The 25,157-nt window shown below is 49.9% G+C and overlaps 1 protein-coding gene across 2 annotated transcripts in view; it reads right to left on the bottom strand.

Annotated features, from left to right (window-relative positions):
- The window catches only part of bean1 (brain expressed, associated with NEDD4, 1), a 214,722-nt gene that overhangs the window by 40,259 nt on the left and 149,306 nt on the right, over nucleotides 1–25,157 (bottom strand). For both annotated transcript variants that reach the window (XM_072517817.1, XM_072517816.1), the window contains one exon: nucleotides 8,717–8,926. In XM_072517817.1, the coding sequence (XP_072373918.1) occupies nucleotides 8,717–8,926 (210 nt within the window). The remainder of the gene's footprint in view (nucleotides 1–8,716; nucleotides 8,927–25,157) is intronic.

Below are 25,157 nucleotides of genomic sequence, written 5' to 3' on the forward strand. Positions count from 1 at the left end.
AGGAAATGGTATAATCGCCCGTCTGCCTCGAAGGCTGTGTACTTGCGGTCACTTGGGCGGATGGGGAGCTGATGGTAGGCGGACTTGAGGTCCACGGTGGAGAAGACCTTATATTGGGCAATCCGATTGACCATGTCGGATATGCGGGGGAGAGGGTACGCATCTAGTTGTGTGTACCTGTTGATGGTCTGGCTATAGTCAATGACCATCCTTTGTTTCTCCCCTGTCTTCACTACTACCACCTGCGCTCTCCAGGGACTATTGCTGGCCTGGATTATGCCCTCCTTTAGTAGCCGCTGGACTTCGGACCGAATGAAGGTCCGGTCCTGGGTGCTGTACCGTCTGCTCCTAGTGGCGACGGGTTTGCAATCCGGGGTGAGGTTCGCAAACAAGGACGGGGGTTGCACCTTGAGGGTTGCGAGGCCGCAGATAGTGAGTGGGGGTATGGGGCCGCCGAATTTGAACGTAAGGCTCTGTAGATTGCATTGGAAATCTAATCCCAGCAAGGTGGGGGCACAGAGTTGGGGAAGGACGTTTAGCTTGTAGTTTTTGAACTCCCTCCCCTGCACCGTTAGGGTAACTATGCAGAATCCCTGGATCTGTACGGAGTGGGATCCTGCAGCTAGGGAAATCTTTTGTGCGCTGGGATAGGTGGTCAAGGAACAGCGTCTTACCGTGTCGGGGTGTATAAAGCTCTCCGTGCTCCCGGAGTCGACTAGGCATGGCGTCTCGTGGCCGTTTATTAGCACCGTTGTCGTCGTCGTCTGGAGTGTCCGGGGCCGAGCTTGATCGAGCGTAATTGAAGCGAGCCGTGGTTGTAGTAGTGGAGTGGGGTCCGTTGTTGCCGTCCAAGGTGGCGTCGGGGATGGACAAAATGGCCGCCCCCATACATCGCACGTGGCTGGGGGGTCACAAGATGGCGGCGGGGGTGGACAAAATGGCCACCCCCACGCGTCGTACAGGTCTGGGGCGGTCCAAGATGGCGGCGCCCCTCCTCCTCTCGTGGTGGCCGGGACCCAAAATGGTGGTGTCTGCGGGTCGCACATCGGCGCCCCTCCTCCCCTCGTGGTGGCCGGGACCCAAAATGGCGGCGTCTGCGGGTCGCACATGGTGTGCTGGGGGGGCTGGGGAGCGCTAGAACCGCGAGCGCTAGGACCGCGAGCGCCAGGACCGCGAGCGCTAGGACCGCGCGGAGCTCCCTCACCGGGGACAGCGGTGGTCGGGGCCCAAGTAGGTGGCGCCGGCGGGTCAGGTGTGGGGCGCGGGGTGAGGGTTAGGGTGGCGTTAGGGACGCGCAAAACTCCCTCCTCTCCGTGGAGAGTGTTGGCCGGGACCCAAAGCGGTAGCGCCGGCGGCGGGTCATACATGGGCTGCGGGGAGGGGGGTTGGGGAGCGTAAGCGGCGTGCAGAGCTCCCAGTTCTCCCGGGACCGCGGTGGTCGGGACCCAGAGCGGCTGCACCTGCGGGTCGTACATGGCGTGCTGGGGGGGTTGGGGCGCATAAACTGCTTGCAGGGCTCCCTGTGCTCCCGGGACAGCGGCGACCTCGCGGGACCGGCACACAACCGCATAATGGCCCTTTTTCCCGCAGCTTTTGCAGATAGCTGCGCAGGCCGGGCAGCGCTGTCGGGGGTGTTTCGCCTGGCCGCAGAAATAACAACGGGCGCCCCCGGTGCGACTCGGCGTTTGGACCGCACAAGCCTGTGGGGTGTCCGGGTGGGGGGTAGGGGGTTTGCCGCGACGGGTACGTACGGGGCCCAATGGGCTGCCGCGCGGTCAGGGCCGTAGGCGCGGGTATTACGCGCAGCCACGTCTAGGGAGGCTGCTAGGGCCCGTGCCTCTGAGAGTCCTAGCGACTTTTTTTCTAGAAGTCTTTGGCGGATTTGGGAGGATTGCATACCTGCCACAAAAGCGTCGCGCATTAACATGTCCGTGTGTTCGTTTGCGTTCACCGACGGGCAGCTGCAGGCTCGTCCCAAAATCAGCAGCGCGGCGTAGAATTCGTCCATCGATTCTCCGGGAGCTTGCCGTCTTGTCGCGAGCTGGTAGCGAGCGTAGATTTGGTTAATTGGGCGGACATAGAGACTTTTCAGTGCTGCGAACGCCGTCTGGAAATCCTCCGAGTCTTCGGTGAGGGAGAAAATCTCCGTGCTCACCCTCGAGTGCAGGACCTGCAGTTTTAGGTCTTCTGAGACCCGGCCGGTGGTCGTTCTGAGGTAGGCCTCGAAGCAAGTCTGCCAGTGCTTGAAGGCTGCTGCCGCGTTCACTGCGTGGGGGCTGATCCTCAGGCATTCCGGAATGATCCTGAGCTCCATAGTCCTTTTTAGGCACGCTTAATAAATTGTAGCGCACAAAGACTCCGTGAGACGAATAGAGTGAAGTCGATGAGGCTTTATTAAGCGTGTCTGTTCCCCTGCAGCTCGATAGTAAACTGGCCTGCGGGGGAATACTCCGGCTTCTTATACTCCGTCTTCAGGGCGGAGCTAGAGGTCAACGGCCAACCAGGACCCGGGATCTGTCAGCCAATGACATTAGGGCTTCCAGTCCCACATGACCCCCAATACATACTACCACAGATACAGAGTGAAGCTCTCTCTACACTGTCCCCATCAAACACTCCCAGGACAGGTACAGCATGGGGTTAGATACAGAGTAAAGCTTCCTCTACACTGTCCCCATTAAACACTCCCAGGACAGGTACAGCACGGGGCTAGACACAGAGTAAAGCTCCCTCTACACTGTCCCCATCAAACACTCCCAGGACAGGTACAGCACGGGGTTAATAATGGGAGATGAGGAAATGGCTGAGGAACTGAACAGGTTTTTTGGGTCGGTCTTCACAGTGGAAGACACAAATAACATGCCAGTGACTGATGGAACTGAGGCTATGACAGGTGAGGACCTTGAGAGGATTGATATCACCAAGGAGGTCGTGATGGGCAAGCTAATGGGGCTAACGGTAGACAAGTCTCCTGGACCTGATGGAATGCATCCCAGAGTGCTAAAAGAGATGGCTAGGGAAATTGCAAATGAACTAGTGATAATTTACCAAAATTCCCTAGACTCTAGGGTGGTCCCGGCGGATTGGAAATTAGCAAACGTGACACCACTGTTTAAAAAAGGAGGTAGGCAGAAAGCGGGTAATTATAGGCCAGTGAGCTTAACTTCGGTAGTAGGGAAGATGCTGGAATCTATCATCAAGGAAGAAATAGCGAGGCATCTGGATGGAAATTGTCCCATTGGACAGACGCAGCATGGGTTCATAAAGGGCAGGTCGTGCCTAACTAGTGAAATTTTTTGAGGACATTAACAGTGCGGTAGATAACGGGGAGCCAATGGATGTGGTATATCTGGATTTCCAGAAAGCCTTTGACAAGATGCCACACAAAAGGTTGTTGCATAAGATAAAGATGCATGTCATTAAGGGGAAAGTAGTAGCATGGATAGAGGATTGGGTAATTAATAGAAAGCAAAGAGTGGGGATTAATGGGTGTTTCTCTGGTTGGCAATCAGTAGCTAGTGGTGTTCCTCAGGGATCAGTGTTGGGCCCACAACTGTTCACAATTTACATAGATGATTTGGAGTTGGGGACCAAGGGCAATGTGTCCAAGTTTGCAGACGACACTAAGATAAGTGGTAAAGCAAAAAGTGCAGAGGATACTGGAAGTCTGCAGAGGGATTTGGATAGGCTAAGTGAATGGACTAGGGTCTGGCAGATGGAATACAATGTTGACAAATGTGAGGTTATCCATTTTGGTAGGAATAACAGCAAAAGGGATTATTATTTAAATGATAAAATATTAAAACATGCTGCTGTGCAGAGAGACCTGGGTGTGCTAGTGCAAGAGTCGCAAAAAGTTGGTTTTCAGGTGCAACAGGTGATTAAGAAGGCAAATGGAATTTTGTCCTTCATTGCTAGAGGGATGGAGTTTAAGACTAGGGAGGTTCTGCTGCAATTGTATAAGGTGTTAGTGAGGCCACACCTGGAGTATTGTGTTCAGTTTTGGTCTCCTTACTTGAGAAAGTACGTACTGGCACTGGAGGGTGTGCAGAGGAGATTCACCAGGTTAATCCCAGAGCTGAAGGGGTTGGATTACGAGGTTGAGTAGACTGGGACTGTACTTGTTGTAATTTAGAAGGATGAGGGGGGATCTTATAGAAACATATAAGATTATGAAGGGAATAGATAGGATAGATGCGGGCAGGTTGTTTCCACTGGCGGGTGAAAGCAGAACTAGGGGGCATAGCCTCAAAATAAGGGGAAGTAGATTTAGGACTGAGTTTAGGAGGAACTTCTTCACCCAAAGGGTTGTGAATCTATGGAATTCCTTGCCCAGTGAAGCAGTAGAGGCTCCTTCATTAAATGTTTTTAAGATAAAGATAGATAGTTTTTTGAAGAATAAAGGGATTAAGGGTTATGGTGTTCGGGCCGGAAAGTGGAGTTGAGTCCACAAAAGATCAGCCATGATCTCATTGAATGGTGGAGCAGGCTCGAGGGGCCAGATGGCCTACTCCTGCTCCTAGTTCTTATGTTCTTATGTTATGTTAGATACAGAGTAAAGCTCCCTCTACACTGTCCCATTCAAACACTCCCAGGACAGGTACAGCACGGGGTTAGATACAGAGTAAAGTTCCCTCTACACTGTCCCCATCAAACACTCCCAGGACAGGTACAGCACGGGGTTAGATACAGAGTAAAGCTCCCTCTACACTGTCCCATTCAAACACTCCCAGGACAGGTACAGCACGGGGTTAGATACAGAGTAAAGCTCCCTCTACACTGTACTCATCAAACACCCCCACGACAGGTACCGCTCTGGGTTAGATACAGTGCCATTCTTTCTCTACACTGTCCATGAATCTGGTACCGTTTCAATCTCTGAGGGGATATTTCTACTCATCCAGTGTGTCACTGTTCAATTTCCATCACCGTGATTTGTCAGGAGTGAGAAGGGATCATCTGATGGCCGTGATCTACCGGCTGGTCACCCAGGCGCACAGGCTTCCCGGTGACGAGGGGTGCAGTCACCGGGAAATCCCGTTGATAACAGCGGGGTCGATAAATCCCGCTGGCGGGCTGCCTCCGCCGCTGAAAATCTCATGGCGGGACGGTCGGTAAATCCCGCCCGATATGTTGAGAAGCCAGGAAAGAGTGAGCGATGTGTGAAATGGAATGATTTGGGCCTGGTAACCCGGGATTGAGGCAAAAGGCTCTTCCCTTTTCCCACTACACACTTCTCAAGATGCCCTTTGATACGATAAACTGCGACAGAAATGAGCCTAACCTGTGGCTTTCTCAGCAATAATGCGGCGAAGAGCGCAGGCTGCATCTCCACAATAATTGTGGAGGTTTATTGAAAGTTCTGAACTCAGAGCCGTTCCCGTCGGTGAAACTTGTACCATTAGTGGTGATCACATTCACAGACACGTCTCGCGCAAGGCTGCAGCTGAGGAGCTCTGGGTGGTAAAGTGCGACTAACTGAGCTCGATCAACAGGACCACCTCAAATTTAAATCAGGGTCAACACATTTATTCAGGGTTTGGCAGTCCCCTGACGGTGTGTTTCACAGTCTCACCGTTCAATCAGGCTCATGTTTTTATTCAAATCTCATGACTCATGGCCAGGGTGAGTTATTTATTGCTGGTTCTCACTCTCTCTGGGGGGGGTTAAGTGAAAGCTACGTGATGCACCGTTAGAGTGAAACTCGGGTGCCATGTTGATGCACAATCAATACTCTTGAGTCCACGTGGAGTCATATCGATTCAGCTTTTTAAAAAAATATATATTTTATTCAAATTTTTTTCGGTCAAACAAGAACAGTACAGGATTTTCCCCTTTTTACAACTTTAAAACAATATAAATAATAATGACCATTTTTTTTTTAACAAATAAATAATATATTAACTAAACGGCAACTGCCAACAACAAAATAATAACTCTTCAATACAATAAAGTCCCACACGCCAGTATAAATAACTAATATACAAACAATTATAGGAAACCCCTGAGGGCCTGCGTGGGCCCTCCCCCCTCCCCCCTCCCCCCTCCCCCCGGGTTGCTGCTGCTACCTTCTCCATTTCCCTTATCGTTCTGCGAGGTAGTCAAGGAACGGTTGCCACCGCCTGGTGAACCCTTGAGCCGAACCTCTTAGTGCGAACTTTATCCGCTCCAATTTTATAAACCCTGCCATGTCGTTTATCCAGGCCTCCACGCCCGGGGGTTTAGCTTCTTTCCACATAAGTAGAATCCTTCGCCGGGCTACTAGGGACGCAAAGGCCAAAACATCGGCCTCTCTCGCCTCCTGCACTCCCGGCTCATCTGCAACCCCAAATATAGCCAACCCCCAGCCTGGTTCGACCCGGATCCCCACCACCTTTGACATCACTCTTGCCACACCCACCCAGAACCAATGCAATACCGGACATGACCAAAACATGTGGGTGTGGTTCGCCGGGCTTCCCGCGCATCTCCCGCACCTATCTTCCACTCCAAAAAATCTACTCAGCCTTGCTCCCATCATATGCGCCCTGTGCAGAACCTTGAATTGTATCAGGCTGAGCCTGGCACACGAGGACGAAGAGTTTACCCTACGTAGGGTATCTGCCCACAGCCCCTCCTCAATCTCTTCCCCCAGCTCCTCCTCCCATTTTCCCTTCAGCTCCTCTACCATTGTCTCCCTCTCATCTCTCATTTCCCTATATATATCTGACACCCTACCATCACCCACCCATGCCCCCGAAATCACTCTGTCCTGGATCTCTTGCGCCGGGAGCTGCGGGAATTCCCTCACCTGTTGCCTCACAAATGCCCTCACTTGCATATAGTGAAATGCATTCCCAGGTGGCAACCCATATTTTTCTGTCAGTGCTCCCAGACTCGCGAACGTCCCGTCTAAGAACAAATCCTTCAATTTCGCAATTCCTGCTCGCTGCCAAGATTTAAATCCCCCATCTATCCTTCCCGGGACGAACCTATGGTTGTTCCTTATATCGATTCAGCTTTAATCAGATAGAACTGTACCCAGCAGCGAAGTTACAGAAGTGAAGGCTGCTGGGGATGGCACAGGTTCTTATACCCCGCCTCTCAGGGCGGGGCTATGTACATTGCCCAATGGTAGACCCCGCGGTCTAGCCAATGGTTATTCCTCTCTCTGGTACCGCAATACCTGGTATTACCACACATGTCTAATTCCTCTCCCCATTCATGTGACTTTGTAACAGGCAGCGGCCCTGAAAACGTGCTTTGTGATTGGCTGCTTTGCTTTGTTTATCGGCCTCCCAGTTTCCACCCTCCACAAGCTCATCCCAAACCTCTGCTGTCCCGTATCCCAGAACTCGCCCAGAATCCCACTCAGCCATCACCCCAGTGCTCACTCCCCCATACTGGCTCCCGGTTCAGAAACGCCTTGAGTCCCACCATGGCCCCAACCCCTCCCTATCTCTGCAATCTGCTCCAGCCCCACAACCCTCTGAGATCTCGGTGCTCATCTATTTCTGCTTTCCTGTGCAACCCCATTCACCATTCCCTGCTAAGCTTCAATCTGTATTGGTCCTCAACTCCCTACCTAAACAACTCATCCTCTCTCTCTCCTTGACCAACCTTTAGTCATTGGTCCTTCTATCGCCAATGTAGTCGGGTGTCAGTTTTTGATTGCCAAGGTTCCTGCGAAATATCTTGGAAAGATTTACCATGTTAAAGGGACAATGTGAATGAAAATGAGCTGGTTAGTTGGTTTGTTCATAACATGGATTCAGCAGTCATTTTTGTTTCCTCCAATTTCCTACCTCTTTATCCCCTCCTCACACAATGCAGCCAGGTCCTTACGGGTCCCACTGTCACTTGGCTGTTCTCCAACCCCAAACCCAACAATTCATTTTCAACCATGAGTGCCAACAGGTAATTGGCCTTCGGTGGCCAATAAGTCCAGAGTTGAACCTGGAGCTTCTGGTTCAGAGGATCATAGTATTTACAGTGCAGAAGGAGGCCATTCGGCCCATCGAGTCTGCACCAGCTCTTGGAAAGAGCACCCTATCCCCATAACCCCATAACCCAGTAACCCTACCCAACACTAAGGGCAATTTTGGACACTAAGGGCAATTTATCATGGCCAATCCACCTAACCTGCTCATCTTTGGACTGTGGGAGGAAACCGGAGCACCCGGAGGAAACCCACGCACACACGGGGAGGATGTGCAGACTCCGCACAGACAGTGACCCAAGCCGGGATTCGAACCTGGGACCCTGGAGCTGTGAAGCTATTGTGCTATCCACTATGCTACCGTGCTGCCCTAAGGGTTATTATTCACTCAGCTAAGGGCCTGCACCCATTCTAACGTCGATACATCCTCCCTGAGGTGCGGTGTCCAGAGGTGAATGCACTTATTCCACATGTGGCCCCCTTGAGTTAAGTGCCAACAATTCATTACTTTTTTGAATTATTTCTGTCCCCCTCCGTCAGCTTTACGATTTCTGTACTTGGATCCCTTATCCTCCATGGTTCCTAACTCCTCACCATTTGGAAAAATGCTCTGATCGGTTCTGATTAGGTTCCCCGGTGGAAGCCTTTGTCGAGAGAACATATTGAGCTGAGGTGGTGGTGGGGGGGGAGGCACAGCCAAGGGATGTCTCTCTTCCATGTGAAAAGTTTGAGATGCGGTACTGGGCTCCGAATGCCAAGAAGGAAAGGCGGAGGGCACAGCTTGAAAAGGGTACTCACCGTAACTGGCCTCGGTCCTGATATGAGAATTTCTTAAGCGGCCGTCTTTTCTCAAGCTTCCGACGATGATGGTCATGCAGGAGAGGAAGAGGACCAATCCAATCACGATTCCCGCCACAACCAGGGGCGACACCAGCAAATTGGCATCACTGCTGCCCTCGTTGTTGTGTGGATATCCACTGTGGCCACCACTCTGGTTCGAATTTATCTCTGAACATAGAGAGGAGGTTTCAGCAGACAGAAGAACTCCAAAAATTACATTCAAAGACTACCCAATATTTTTAAATCCACCAAATGTGACGAGGGCTAAATTGTGTCTCCAGCTGTCACTTGGCGTGTGTCTCTACGTTTGATGTACTTTGAAATGTTGTCATTGATTGAACTAAACAAGCAAAACAGTAATGTACCCAACACTCCCACTGAGACACCCACCAGCAACTCTTGTACTCTTATTTCTAATGGAGGATTTGACAGGAGCAGTGACAGAAAGATAGTCTACTCAACAGCCAACATTTGTAAGGATACTTTTAAATTTGTAAAAACTGTGAGGAAAGGATACTTCACCCCATGGGTGATGACTGTGACCACTATGTATCTTTCATGTTAAAAAAAAACTTTAATTACAACACTCAATTAACCACATGAACATCAAATAAAACAGCTTTAAAATTATCAGTTGAACAGCTTTTAAACAAAAGGAAAGCCTTAAACCACCTAAACTAAACCCTGCTGCTAACTCCAATTAAGCAACCCAATACAGATCAAATGACACTTATAATTAAAGTTAACAAAACAGGCTTACTTGCTTAGCTTTTTGGAGAGAGTTCCTTTCAAGTGCAGATCCAATACAATTCTGCTCAATCTATCAGCATTTGGCAAAAATACTGGTCAACTTGGAATCTTATGGCAAACTGCAAAACTACAGACAGACCTGGCTCCTTCCGTTAGTTACATCATCTATAGCCCACTAAGTTCCATGACTTGCTTATCTAGGACTAAACACCACTCCCCCCATAAATTATCTGCACTCCATGGAATGTCCAGCATTCAAAACACGATTCCATTAGCTCTTTATCTGTAACTAAGAAAATGGTTAAAATCAATAATTATGTCACTCTTTTACAGCTCCTTAATTACAAATTTAGCAGACACAATCTGGGTACTTAACCTAGGCTCTTTAATAATATTACTGCCACAAATATATACCTTAACTCAGGCTTTTATAAACATTCCTGCAACAGATATAAAATTTAATATATAACAATTTCTACATTAATCACAGTCATCAATAGTACATGTGAATGGTAGAACCCTCAAGAGTATTGACAGTCAGAGAGATCTAGGAGTACAGGTCCACAGGTCACTGAAAGGGGCAACACAGGTGGAGAAGGTAGTCAAGAAGGCATACGGCATGCTTGCCTTCATTGGCCGGGGCATTGAGTTTAAGAATTGGCAAGTCATGGTGCAGCTGTATAGAACCTGAGTTAGGCCACACTTGGAGTATAGTGTTCAATTCTGGTCGCCACACTACCAGAAGGATGTGGAGGCTTTAGAGAGGGTGCAGAAGAGATTTACCAGAATGTTGCCTGGTATGGAGGGCATTAGCCAATGAGGAGCGGTTGAATAAACTCGGTTTGTTCTCACTGGAACAAAGGAAGTTGAGGGGCGACCTGATAGAGGTCTACAAAATTATGAGGGGCATAGACAGAGTGGATAGTCAGAGGCTTTTCCCCGGGGCAGAGGGGTCAATTACTAGGGGGCATAGGTTTAAGGTGCGAGGGGCAAGGTTTAGAGAAGATGCTGAATTTTGTGCATTTGAGTGCGATAGTGAGAGTTTGGTGACCGAGGGAGTTAGGTGAGGAGGGAGTAAGGCGCTCCTTTCATTTTGTTTCCGACATTTCCGCAAAGAGTGCGAAGAGAGCCAGGAGTTTACAGAAAGTGTAGCTGACTGGGAGCAGGGTCGGAGGGCGGAGATCTAGTTAGTCCACAGGGCAGCTATATTCTGTCAGGTAAGAGGGGATGGAGGCTAGGCCAGTTACATACTCCTCCTGTAGGATGTGGGTGGTGAGGGATACCACCGGTGTCCCCACTGACTATACCTGCGGGAAGTGCACCCAACTTCAGCTCCTCAAAGACCGTGTTAGGGAACTGGAGCTGAAGCTGGATGAACTTCGGATCATCCCGGAGGCAGAGGGGGTGATTGAGAAGAGTTACAAGGAGGTAACCACACCCAAGGTACAGGACAAGAATAGCTGGGTTACAGTCAGGGGGAAAAAAACAAACAGGCAGAAAGTGCAGGGATCCCTCGTGGCCGTTCCCCTTCAAAACAAGTATACCATTTTGGATGCTGTTGGGGGGGATGACCTACCGGGGGAAGGCCCTAGCGGCCAGGTCTCTGGCACTGAGTCTGGCTCTGGGGCTCAGAAGGGAAGGGGGGAGAATAGAAAAGCAATAGTTGTAGGAGATTCAATGGTTAGGGGAATAGATAGGAGATTCTGTGGTCGCGAGCGAGACTCCCGGAAGGTATGTTGCCTCCCGGGTGCCAGGGCCAGGGATGTCTCGGATCGTGTCTTCAGGATCCTTAAGGGGGAGGGTGAGCAGCCAGAAGTCGTGGTGCACATTGGTACCAACGACATAGGTAGGAAAAGGGGTGTGGAGGTAATAAACAAGTTTAGGGAGTTAGGCTGGAAGTTAAAAGCCAGGACAGACAGGGTTGTCATCTCTGGTTTGTTGCCGGTGCCACGTGATAGCGAGGCTAGGAATAGGGAGAGAGTGCAGTTGAACACGTGGCTGCAGGAATGGTGTAGGAGGGAGGGCTTCAGGTATTTGGATAATTGGAGCGCATTCTGGGGAAGGTGAGACCTGTACAAGCAGGACGGGTTGCATCTGAACCAGAGGGGCACCAATATCCTGGGAGGGAGGTTTTCTAGTACTCTTCGGGAGGGTTTAAACTAATTTGGCAGGGGAATGGGAACTGGATTTGTAGTCCAGCAACTAAGGTAGCCGATATTCAGGACCCCAAAGCGTGTAATGAGGCAGTGGGGAAGGGAACACTGACAAAGGAGAGTACTTGCAGGCACGGAGAGGGGTTGAAGTGTGTATACAATATTGGATTTAGTACTGAGTAATGAGCCAGGGCAAGTGATAGATTTGTTAGTGGGGGAGCATTTTGGAGATAGTGACCACAATTCTGTGACTTTCACTTTAGTAATGGAGAGGGATAGGTACGTGCAACAGGGCAAGGTTTACAATTGGGGGAAGGGTAAATACGATGTTGTCAGACAAGAATTGAAGTGCATAAGTTGGGAACATAGGCTGGCAGGGAAGGACACAAGTGAAATGTGGAACTTGTTCAAGGAACAGATGCTACGTGTCCTTGATATGTATGTCCCTGTCAGGCAGGGAAGAGATGGTCGAGTGAGGGAACCATGGTTGACAAGAGAGGTTGAATGTCTTGTTAAGAGCAAAAAGGTGACTTATGTAAGGCTGAGGAAACAAGGTTCAGACAGGGCATTGGAGGGATACAAGATAGCCAGGAGGGAACTGAAGAAAGGGATTAGGAGAGCTAAGAGAGGGCATGAACAATCTTTGGCGGGTAGGATCAAGGAAAACCCCAAGGCCTTTTACACATATGTGAGAAATATGAGAATGACTAGAGCGAGGGTAGGTCCGATCAAGGACAGTAGCGGGAGATTGTGTATTGAGTCTGAAGAGATAGGAGAGGTCTTGAACGAGTACTTTTCTTCTGTATTTACAAATGAGAGGGGCGATATTGTTGGAGAGGACAGTGTGAAACAGATTGGTAAGCTCGAGGAAATACTTGTTAGGAAGGAAGATGTGTTGGGCATTTTGAAAAACTTGAGGATAGACAAGTCCCCCGGGCCTGACGGGATATATCCAAGGATTCTATGGGAAGCAAGAGATGAAATTGCAGAGCCGTTGGCAATGATCTTTTCGTCCTCACTGTCAACAGGGGTGGTACCAGGGGATTGGAGAGTGGCGAATGTCGTGCCCCTGTTCAAAAAAGGGACTAGGGATAACCCTGGGAATTACAGGCCAGTTAGTCTTACTTCGGTGGTAGGCAAAGTAATGGAAAGGGTACTGAAGGATAGGATTTCTGAGCATCTGGAAAGACACTGCTTGATTAGGGATAGTCAGCACGGATTTGTGAGGGGTATGTCTTGCCTTACAAATCTTATTGAATTCTTTGAGGAGGTGACCAAGCATGTGGATGAAGGTAAAGCAGTGGATGTAGTGTACATGGATTTTAGTAAGGCATTTGATAAAGTTCCCCATGGTAGGCTTGTGCAGAAAGTAAGGAGGCATGGGATAGTGGGAAATTTGGCCAGTTGGATAACGAACTGGCTAACCGATAGAAGTCAGAGAGTGGTGGTGGATGGCAAATATTCAGCCTGGATCCCAGTTACCAGTGGCGTACCGCAGGGATCAGTTCTGGGTCCTCTGCTGTTTGTGATTTTCATTAATGACTTGGATGAGGGAGTTGAAGGGTGGGACAGTAAATTTGCAGACGATACGAAGATTGGTGGAGTTGTGGGTAGTAAGGAGGGCTGTTGTCGGCTGCAAAGAGGCATAGATAGGATGCAGAGCTGGGCTGAGAAGTGGCAGATGGAGTTTAACCCTGAAAAGTGTGAGGTTGTCCATTTTGGAAGGACAGATATGAATGCGGAATACAGGGTTAACGGTAGAGTTCTTGGCAATGTGGAGGAGCAGAGAGATCTTGGGGTCTATGTTCATACATCTTTGAAAGTTGCCACTCAAGTGGATAGAGCTGTGAAGAAGGCCTATGGTGTGCTCGCGTTCATTAACAGAGGGATTGAATTTAAGAGCCGTGAGGTGATGATGCAGCTGTACAAAACTTTGGTAAGGCCACATTTGGAGTACTGTGTACAGTTCTGGTCGCCTCATTTTAGGAAGGATGTGGAAGCTTTGGAAAAGGTGCAAAGAAGATTTACCAGGATGTTGCCTGGAATGGAGAGTAGGTCTTACGAGGAAAGGTTGAGGGTGCTAGGCCTTTTCTCATTAGAACGGAGAAGGATGAGGGGCGACTTGATAGAGGTTTATAAGATGATCAGGGGAATAGATAGAGTAGACAGTCAGAGACTTTTTCCCCGGGTGGAACAAACCATTACAAGGGGACATAAATTTAAGGTGAAAGGTGGAAGATATAGGAGGGATATCAGAGGTAGGTTCTTTACCCAGAGAGTAGTGGGGGCATGGAATGCACTGCCTGTGGAAGTAGTTGAGTCGGAAACATTAGGGACCTTCAAGCAGCTATTGGATAGGTACATGGATTACGGTTAAATGATATAGTGTAGATTTATTTGTTCTCAAGGGCAGCACGGTAGCATTGTGGATAGCACAATTGCTTCACAGCTCCAGGGTCCCAGGTTCGATTCCGGCTTGGGTCACTGACTGTGCGGAGTCTGCACGTCCTCCCCGTGTCTGCGTGGGTTTCCTCCGGGTGCTCCGGTTTCCTCCCACAATCCAAAGATGTGCGGGTTAGGTGAATTGGCCAATGATAAATTGCCCTTAATGTCCAAATTGCCCTTGGTGTTGGGTGAAGGTGTTGAGTTTGGGTAGGGTGCTCTTTCCAAGAGCCGGTGCAGACTCAAAGGTCCGAATGGCCTCCTTCTGCACTGTAAATTCAATGATAATCTATGATTAATCTAGGACAAAGGTTCGGCACAACATCGTGGGCCGAAGGGCCTGTTCTGTGCTGTATGTTCTATGTTCTATGTACGAGGCAAGTTTTTTACACAGAGAGTAGTGGGTGCCTGGAACACGCTACCGGAGGAGGTGGTGGAAGCAGGGACATTAGTGACATTTAAGGGGCATCTTGACAAATACATGAATAGGATGGGAATAGAGGGATACGGACCCAGGAAGTGTGGAAGATTGTAGTTTAGTTGGGCAGCATGGTCGGCACGGGCTTGGAGGGCCAAAGGGCCTGTTCCTGTGCTGTACATTTCTTTGTTCTTTGTTTGTGTGTGGCATAGTATAATAGTACCAACAAATCTTGATAGAAAGAAAAAACTTGCATTTCACTACCTCAGGATTTTCAAAAGTGCTTCACAGCCAAGCAATTGCTTTATTTAAAAAGTGCAGTCTCTGGTAATGCAGCAAACACAGCAGGCAATATGTGAATTGCAAGTTCCCACAAACAGCAATGTGATAATGACCAGATAATCTTGTTTATTGATGTTGTTGCAGGATAAATATTGGCCAGGGCATGAGACAATGTTCTCAGAATCAAGGCTGTCCTGTCCAATGACTGTGCTGATAATATATGCATTAATTTAATGAAGTACATAGAGCACTTATAAAGAGAGACTGCTGGGACCGTGGGTTAGTTGATAGGAGGCAGATATACGTAATGCTGCATACTGTAAATATGATCAAGAAAAAGATTAGTGTCTAGATTCACACTTTATCTTGGGATTGGGACTCGTTTACCATGTTGCGGATCAGAGGTGCCATCTTTTGGATAACAGTGGGAGACTCATTTTCCTCTTTTAGGTGGATATAAAATACTCAGGATAATATTTTGGGAAAACAGAATGGTAGATAGTAGACAGATGACCAAGTGCTTTTCCAAAGAGGTAGGTTTTAAAGACTGTCTTAAGGGAGGATAAAGAGGCCGAGTAATGAGAAGATTTCGATGGAGAATCTCTGCTCTTAGGGCCCAGGTGGCTGACAGCATTGTTGGTGGAGTGATTTACTTTTCGCTGACCAATAGGGGAATTCCTGTTGGACTTCTAGCTGTGTTATGGGATCTTCAAATGTCAAATTTGCAGCCCTGTAAGGCGAGACATTTTCCTGAGATAGGGACAGAGGTCTCGCCTTAAAGCAGTTAATGCTGTTCCCCGTGTTTTGTTGCAGGGCAGTCATTGGGGCTGTTGGTGGACGATGCGGTGACCTTTTAGCTGGGTCTTGGGGGACAGAGACTGTGGTGCACCATAAGAAACAGCCCCGTGTGTGTAACTTAGCTGTCTCCTAACCCACTACTCCTTCCTTATAATTTTGAACGTATTCAAATCGAGTGCAGTACTGAGGGAGTGCTGCACAGTCTGAGATGCCGTCTTTCAGATAAGTCATTAAACTAAGGCCCCATCTGTCCATTCAGTCCGACATAAAAGGTCCCATGGACAGCATTTTGAAGAAGTCCACGGGAAATCTGCCTGCTGTCCTGGTTAATATTTAACCCTGAATTAACATCACTAAATCAGAGTTTCCAGTCATATTCACACTGCTGTCTGATTCTATAATTCTATGAAGGAATTTCCATTTGGCTGACTCAGGGAAGCTTCTGCACAATCGTAATCTTGCGCAAATTCCACTCAGAAGTTCACTAATGTAGTTAAATGGCCTGGAAGTCATGATCTGCTGGGCTTCTTGACAGCAGTGTGCTTCACAATGGCTGAGGCCACAGAGAAATTAGAAAAAACAATTTGTTGCCAAGCCGGACCCAGATCATAACTTTCTTCCCGTGAGGCTGAATAAGTTACTGACAATGAAATGAGGACAATAAGTGAAATGTCAATTGGGAAATAGCAACAATGACCTGGTTAGAGGCAGTGAAAAGAATCATCGAGATTCATGAATCAGCCGTGATCGGATTGAATGGTGCGGCAGCCTTGAGGGGCCGAATGGCCCCCACCAGCTACTATTTCTTCTGTACTTACGCAGGTAGACAGTATTTTTGTCTAAACTAAAGACACATCTTTTTTGCTAATTCTTAGGACAAGGGCATAACTGCAAGGCCGACTTTCATTGTCCACCCTTCATTATTCTCTGATGTGGTGGACCCTCCCCTTAAAGCGGAGATGGTGCGAGTGAATTCTCCGCCGGCGGCATTCTCCGTTCTGCTGGCAGGCCCCCCCCCCTACAGGTTTCATGGCGGCGTGGGGGCTACAATGGGAAATCCCATTGGCCAGCGGCAGAGCGGAGAATCCTGCTGCCAGCGACCGGGCAACGCCGTGAAGCACGCACCTGGGGAGGCGGAGAATTCACCCCGCTGTTTCTATAATCTGCACTGTAGTGTCAGTCTAGATTATGTCTACATCTCAGCTCCTGGTTTGGCACATAATAATAATAATAATTGCTTTTAGTCACAAGTAGGCTTCAAAAGAAGTTACTGTGAAAAGCCCCTAGTCGCCACATTCCGGAGCCAGTTCGGGGAGGCTGGTACGGGAATTGAACCCGCGCTGCTGGCCTTGTTCTGCATTGCAAGCCAGCTGTTTAGCCCACTGTGCTAAACCGGTCAGGGGCGGAGATGCAACAACAGCGCCGGTGCCCCACCTGCTGGCCGGAGGCAGAGCTGAAACCACAGCGCCGGTGCCCCACCTGGTGGGCTGGAGGCAGAGCTGCAACCACAGCTCCGGTGCCCCACCTGCTGGCCGGAGGCGGACCTGCAACCACAGCGCCGGCGCCCCACCTGGTGGGCTGGAGGCAGAGCTGCAACCACAGCTCCGGTGCCCCACCTGCTGGCCGGAGGCGGACCTGCAACCACAGCACCGGCGCCCCACCTGCTGGCCGGAGGCAGAGCTGAAACCACAGCGCCAGTGCCCCACCTGGTGGCCGGAGGCAGAGCTGAAACCACAGCGCCGGTGCCCCACCTGCTGGCTGGAGGCAGAGCTGAAACCACAGCGCCGGTGCCCCACCTGCTGGCCGGAGGCGGACCTGCAACCACAGCGCCGGTGCCCCACCTGGTGGGCTGGAGGCAGAGCTGCAACCACAGCTCCGGTGCCCCACCTGCTGGCCGGAGGCAGAGCTGAAACCACAGCGCCGGTGCCCCACCTGCTGGCCAGAGGCAGAGCTGAAACCACAGCGCCGGTGCCCCACCTGCTGGCCGGAGGCGGACCTGCAACCACAGCGCCGGCGCCCCACCTGCTGGCCGGAGGCAGAGCTGAAACCACAGCTCCGGTGCCCCACCTGGTGGCCGGAGGCAGAGCTGAAACCACAGCGCCGGCGCCCCCCCTGCAGGCCGGAGGCAGAGCTGAAACCACAGCGCCAGTGCCCCACCTGGTGGCCGGAGGCAGAGCTGAAACCACAGCGCCGGTGCCCCACCTGCTGGCTGGAGGCAGAGCTGAAACCACAGCGCCAGTGCCCCACCTGGTGGCCGGAGGCAGAGCTGAAACCACAGCGCCAGTGCCCCACCTGGTGGCCGGAGGCAGAGCTGAAACCACAGCGCCAGTGCCCCACCTGGTGGCCGGAGGCAGAGCTGAAACCACAGCGCCGGTGCCCCACCTGCTGGCCGGAGGCAGAGCTGAAACCACAGCACCAGCGCACCCACAACTGTGTTTTTTATTCATTCATCTGATGTGGGCGTCTCTGGTCAGGCCAGCATTTATTGCACATCGCTAAGTGCCTTGGAGATCATAGAATCATCGTATTTACAGTGCAGAAGGAGGCCATTCGGCCATCAAATCTGCACTGGCCTTTACAAAGAGCACCCGACTGAAGCCCACGTATCTACCCTATCCCCGTAACCCAGTAACCCACACTTAACATTTTTGGACACTAAGGGCAATTTAGCATGGCCAATCCACCTGAGCCGCACATCTCTGGACAGTGGGAGGAAACCCACGCAGACACGGGGAGAACGTGCAGACAGTGACCCAGCGGAGAATTGAACCTGGGACCCTGGAGCTGTGAAGCAACTGTGCTATCCACTATGCTACCATGCTGCCCACTATAGTGGTGGTGAGCTGTCATTGCAGTCCATGTAGGTACACCCTCAGTGCAATTAGGAAGGTTCTTCCAGGAGTTTGACCCAGCGACAGTGAAGGAACGCCGATATACTTCCAAGACAGGATGGTGAGTGACTTGGAGGGGTACTTGCAGGTGGTGGGGATTCCAGGCATCTGCTGCCGTTGTCCTTGTAGGTTTTAGAGGTCACGGGTTTGGAAAGTGTTGAAGGAACTTTGGTAAGTTCCTGCAGTGCATCTTGCACATGGTAATCACGGCTTTCATTGTGCACTGGTGAATGTTGAACGTGGTAGATGGGATACCAATTAAGTGGTTGCTTTTGTTGAACTTCTTGAGTGTTGCTGAGCCTCAGGCAAGTGGCGAATATTCCATCACACTCCTGACTTGTGCCTTGTAGATGGTGCACAGGCTTTGGGATGTGAGGAGGTGAGTTACTTGCTGTAGAATTCCCAACCTCTGGCCTGTCTTATCCTGTCAGGGCCTATATGTGACTCCAGTACGATGGTAAAAAAGTTGGCTCCTGACCACCCTCAGAAGTGCCCAGGCTAGATAAGCAGTTGTCTCAAAACTGTTACCAATAGTTCGAGGAGAAGGTCGATCAGTATCACCTTTTTGGCACAATGAGGATGTCAATATATTGGCACTCACATTCCAAGAATGAGTCAATAAATAAAAATAATTGGAACCAAATATTTTAGATGTTAGATATTTTAGGGCAGCACGGTAGCATTGAGGGTAGCACAATTGCTTCACAGCTCCAGGGTCCCAGGTTCGATTCCGGCTTGGGTCGCTGTCTGTGCGGAGTCTGCACATCCTCCCCGTGTGTGCGTGGATTTCCTCCGGGTGCTCCGGTTTCTTCCCACAGTCCAAAGATGTGGAGGTTAGGTGGATTGGCCATGATAAATTGCCCTTAGTGTCCAAAATTGCCCTTAGTGTTGAGTGGGGTTACTGGGTTATGGGGATAGGGTGGAGGTGTGGACCTTGGGTAGGGTGCGATTTCCAAAAGCCGGTGCTGACTCGATGGGCCGAATGGCCTCCTTCTGCACTGTAATTTCTAGCTATGTTTATCTTTCATTCCCTGTGTGTGGTGCTGAGATGGTTCTCTGTGATGCAGACTTCAGAACAGGGCGATAATTTGCCGAGCGGTTTCCCAGCCCTACTGTTAACAGTATTGGGGAGGTCCTCCCTAAGGATTGTGTTGTACATTGCAAAATCTGAGCATTTTGTTGCATTACCCTGTCTGCTGCCCTTTCTGTCGGGGAGGTGTAATTGAAGTTAGTTCAATGATAGCTGCCTGCAGCTCAGCATGTGTTAGTCTTGCCCAGTGCAACGCACAACAGAAAGATGATGACAAGGTTGGGATGGAATTCTTCTTTACATTTCCTTTGAGAAAGAGTGGAGAAAACGGTGACGCAATTTTGGAACTTTAAAAATTAATTTTGCGGAAGTTTGAACAATTTTAAAGATTAAATGCTCCACATGCTCACTGCATTCAGGTGCGCAATGAGTTAGAATGATATGTAATTGGAATGAAAATGGCACTGATGATGTATTTGGGGACAATCAGGGATTAAATCCGAACACAGTGGACTGGTGTAATTAGAAAAGAAAGTTACACATTCGGCTGACAGTGAATCAAATAGGAAATGAGGATAAAATAAATGTTTTCCACACCATGATCGTCATAGAATCATAGAATTTACAGTGCAGAAGGAGGCCATTTGGCCCATCGAGTCTGCACTGGCCCTTGGAAAGAGAACCCTACCTAAACCCATACCTCCACCCTATCCCCACACCTCCACCCTATCCCCGTGATAGGCCAGATGCACTTGAGACAGTGTCAAAACAGTGTTTCCCGTGATATGCCAGTGCTATGGACTGTTCCGAAATGACTGAGATTCTGGATCACAGTATGGCATGACTAAGAATGAAATTGCACTGAGGTAGAGTTAAATTCCCTGGAAGGGAACAGGTGCCAAGGGACACTGCTGCAGGTTACATTCTCGGGTTAAAGAAACTCTCGTCACTGTGGGTATGTGGCGCAAGTTTAGAAATTGACCTCAGAAGACATGTTCAGCGAAGGCCTGACGAACAATAAAATCCAAGCTAAGGTTTTGAGCAAAGGCTCAAGGAAGGAAGCTGACAGTAAGATCACAGCCATGGCAATGTAGAAAGAGACAGTTGCAAACTGCAAGGGAGTTATTTTCCTGAGCGTGCAGGTACACCGGATCCGAGAGAGATCCAGGCCTCGGCAGTGAGGTTCACAGCCTCAAAGTCAGAAATTTAGATGCTGCCGTTGTCATGGTAGCGACCGGCCATTTAAGTGCCTTCTACTCCAGTCTAAGTGAAATGTCTGTGGGAAAGACATTTGTATCCAAAGAACATGCTCCAGGCTGTGATAGATGCTCCAAGTTGCAGCCATGCAACTTGAGGTGGTGGTTGCTCTAAAGCTAGTTCAGGAGCCGGGAAATCCTCAAATGAGCAAACGTTAGACGGAGAAACAGAAGTTGATGTCATTGAGTAGGAAGATTAAGAGTTGTAGTTGGTCGGAGAGCAAGAAAAACAGCATAAGAAAGAAGAGAGTAAAGGGGCTGGAGATATAGACATGAATTCTCTGAGGAGATTCTGGAGGCATTGGTAATGATCTTTCAGGAATCACTGGAGTCAGGGAGGGTTTGAGAAGACTAGAACATGGCTTAACCCCTGTTCAAGAAGGGAGGGAGGCAGAAGACAGGAAATTATAGGCCGGTTAGCCTGACTTCGGTCATTGGTAAGATTTTAGAGTCCATTATTAAGGATGAGATTGCGGAGTATTTGGAAGTGCATGGTAAAATAGGCCTGAGTCAGCACGGCTTCGTCAAGGGGAAGTCACGCCTGAGAAATCTGTTAGAGTTCTTTGAGGAGGTAAGAGCCCTTTGAGAAGGTGCCTTACAGGAGGTTGTTAAATAAGAGTCCATGGTGTTACGGGGAAGATCCTGGCATGGATAGAGGACTGGCTGACTGGCAGAAGGCAGAGAGTGGGATATAGGGGTCTTTTTCAGGATGGCAGCGGGTGACTAATGGTGTGCCTCAGGAGTCAGTTGGAGTTGGTTTAGCTCACTTGGCTAGACAGCTGGTTCGTGATGCAGAGCGAGGCCAGCAGCGTGGGTTCAGTTCCCCGTACTGGCTGAGGTTATTTATGAAGGCCCCGCCTTCTCAATCTTTCCCCTCGCCTGAGGTGTGGTGATCCTCGGGTTAAATCACCACCAGTCAGCCCTCCCCCCTCAAAGGGGAAAGCAGCCTATGGTCATCTGGGACTATGGCAACTTTACCTTTACCTTGTATTGGGACCACAACTATTCATGGCATACATTACAGATCTGGAAGAAGGAACTGACGTTTTGTTGCTCGGTTTGCATTTGATATAAAGATATGTAGAGGGACAGGTAATGTTGAGCAAGTAGGCGGACTGCAGAAGGACTTGGACAGACTAAGAGAATGGGCAAATAAGTAGCAGATGGAATACAATGTGGTAAAGTGTGAGGTTATGCACTTTGTAGGAAGCATAGCGGCACAGACTACTTTCTAAATGGGGAAAGGCTTTGGGACTCAGAAGCACAAAGGGACTTGGGAGTCCTTGTTCAAGATTCTCTTGAGGTTAACATGTAGATTCAGTCAGCAGTTAGGAAGGCAAATGCAATGTTAGCATTCATTTTTTAAAAAAAATATGTTTTATTGAAATTTTTTTCCCAAACAACAATTTTTCCCCTCTTACAAAGCAAACGCAACAATAACAATACAGACATTTTTAACAATACACAAGTAACAAAACCCCTTTATCTTTGACCTAAACTAAACTAAACCCCCCCCTCCCCCTTCCCCCCCCCCCCCCCCTTTCCCCCTGGGTTGCTGCTGCTGGTCATCTGTCTTCCCTCTAACGTTCCCCTAGGTAGTCGAGAAATGGCTGCCACCGCCTGGTGAACCCTTGAGCCGATCCTCTCAGGGCAAACTTTATCTGCTCCAGTTTAATGAACCCCGCCATATCATTTACCCAGGCCTCCAGTCTGGGGGGTTTCGCCTCCTTCCACATGAGTAGGATCCTGCGCCGGGCTACTAGGGACGCAAAGGCCACAACGTCGGCCTCTTTCGCCTCCTGCACTCCCGGCTCTTCCGCAACTCCAAATAGAGCTAACCCCCAGCCTGGTTTGACCCGGGCCTTCACCACTCGCGAAATCACTCCCGTCACTCCCTTCCAGTACCCTTCCAGTGCCGGGCACGCCCAAAACATATGTGCGTGGTTTGCCGGGCTCCCGCCACACCTCCCACATTTGTCCTCCACTCCAAAGAACCTGCTCAATCTTGCTCCCGTTATGTGTGCTCTATGTAGCACCTTAAATTGAATCAGGCTAAGCCTGGCGCATGAGGTAGAGGAATTTACCCTGCTTAGGGCATCAGCCCACATACCCTCCTCTATCTCCTCCCCTAGTTCTTCTTCCCACTTTCCTTTTAGTTCGCCCACCGACTCCTCCCCCTCTTCCCTCATCTCTCGATAAATCTCTGACACCTTGCCCTCTCCGACCCACACCCCTGAAAGCACCCTGTCCTGTATCCCCTGTGTCGGGAGCAACGGAAATTCCCTCACCTGTTGTCTAGTAAACGCCCTCACCTGCATATATCTCAAGAAATTTCCCCGGGGCAACTTATACTTTTCCTCCAATGCTCCCAAGCTCGCAAAAGTCCCATCTATAAATAAATCTCCCACCCTCCTAATTCCCAACTGGTACCAGCTCTGAAATCCTCCATCCATTCTTCCTGGGGCGAACCTATGGTTGTTCCTGATTGGGGACCCCACCAGGGCTCCCTGCACCCCTCTCTGTCGCCTCCACTGTCCCCAGATATTCAATGTTGCCGTCACCACCGGGTTCGTGGTAAACTTTTTAGGTGAGATCGGTAGCGGCGCCGTCACCAGCGCCTCTAAACTCGTCCCTTTACAGGACTTTCTCTCCAGTCTTTTCCACGCCGCTCCCTCACCCTCCATCATCCATTTACGTATCATTGCCACATTGGCGGCCCAATAGTAATCACCCAAGTTCGGTAGTGCCAATCCTCCTCTGTCCCTACTACGCTGAAGGAACCCACTCCTTACTCTCGGAACTTTCCCTGCCCACACGAAGCTCATGATGCTCCTGTCTATTTTATTAAAAAAGGTCTTGGTGATTAGTATAGGGAGACATTGAAATAAAAATAAGAACCTCGGGAGGACCATCATCTTAATTGCTTGCACCCTGCCCGCCAGCGACAGAGGCTGCATGTCCCACCTCTTGAAGTCCTCCTCCATTTGTTCTACCAACCGTGTCAGATTAAGTCTGTGCAAGGTTCCCCAGCTCCTAGCGATCTGAATCCCCAGGTATCGGAAGTTTCTTTCCACTTTCCTTAGAGGCAAGCCTTCTATCTCTCTACTCTGGTCCCCTGGATGTATCACAAATAATTCACTCTTTCCCATGTTTAGCCTATACCCCGAGAAATCCCCGAACCCCCTCAAAATTCGCATAACCTCTATCATCCCCCCCGCTGGGTCCGACACGTATAACAATAGGTCATCCGCGTATAACGAGACTCGGTGTTCTTCTCCCCCTCTAATCACCCCGCTCCATTTCCTGGAGTCTCTCAACGCCATGGCCAGAGGTTCAATTGCCAACGCGAACAACAATGGAGACAGCGGGCATCCCTGTCTTGTTCCCCTATATAGTCGGAAATACTCCGATCTATGTCGACCTGGAACTACGCTTGCCGTTGGAGCCCCATAAAGAAGTCTAACCCAGCTAATAAACCCGTTCCCAAACCCAAACCTCCTTAACACTTCCCATAAATACTCCCACTCCACCCTATCAAATGCCTTCTCTGCGTCCATTGCCGCCACTATCTCTGCCTCCCCCTCCACTGGGGGCATCATTATCACCCCTAATAGTCGTCGCACGTTAACATTCAGTTGTCTCCCTTTTACGAACCCTGTCTGGTCTTCGTGCACCACCCCCGGGACACAGTCCTCTATCCTCGATGCCAGTACCTTTGCCAACAATTTGGCGTCCACGTTCAATAATGAAATGGGTCTATAGGACCCGCACTGCAACGGATCTTTATCCCTCTTCAAAATTAACGATATCGTCGCCTCCGACATCGTCGGGGGTAGAGTCCCCCCTTTCCTGGCCTCATTGAACATCCTCACCATTAACGGGGCCAACAAGTCCACATATTTTCTGTAATACTCCACCGGGAACCCGTCTGGTCCTGGGGCCTTCCCTGCTTGCATGCTTCCCAGTCCCTTAATAACCTCGTCCACCCCAATCGGTGCCCCCAGGCCTACCACCCCCCGCTCCTCCACGTTCGGGAACCTCAATTGGTCCAGGAACTGCCGCATCCCCTCCTCTCCCTCTGGGGGTTGAGACCTATACAGTTCCTCATAGAAGGTCTTGAACACCTCATTTATCTTTCCTGCCCTTCGCACCGTGTCTCCCCTTTCGTCTCTAATTCCTCCTATCTCCCTCGCTGCTGCCCTCTTTCGCAATTGATGAGCCAACAGGCGACTAGCCTTTTCCCCATATTCATACCTCCTCCCCGTGCCTTCCTCCACAGTAACTCCGCCTTTCTGGTGGTCAGAAGGTCAAATTCCATCTGGAGTCGTCTACTCTCCCTGTACAATTCAATGTTAGCATTCATGTCGAGAGAGCTAGAA

This window comes from Scyliorhinus torazame, chromosome 10 (genome assembly GCF_047496885.1).
Source record: "Scyliorhinus torazame isolate Kashiwa2021f chromosome 10, sScyTor2.1, whole genome shotgun sequence".
Taxonomy (NCBI): Eukaryota; Metazoa; Chordata; class Chondrichthyes; order Carcharhiniformes; family Scyliorhinidae; genus Scyliorhinus; species Scyliorhinus torazame.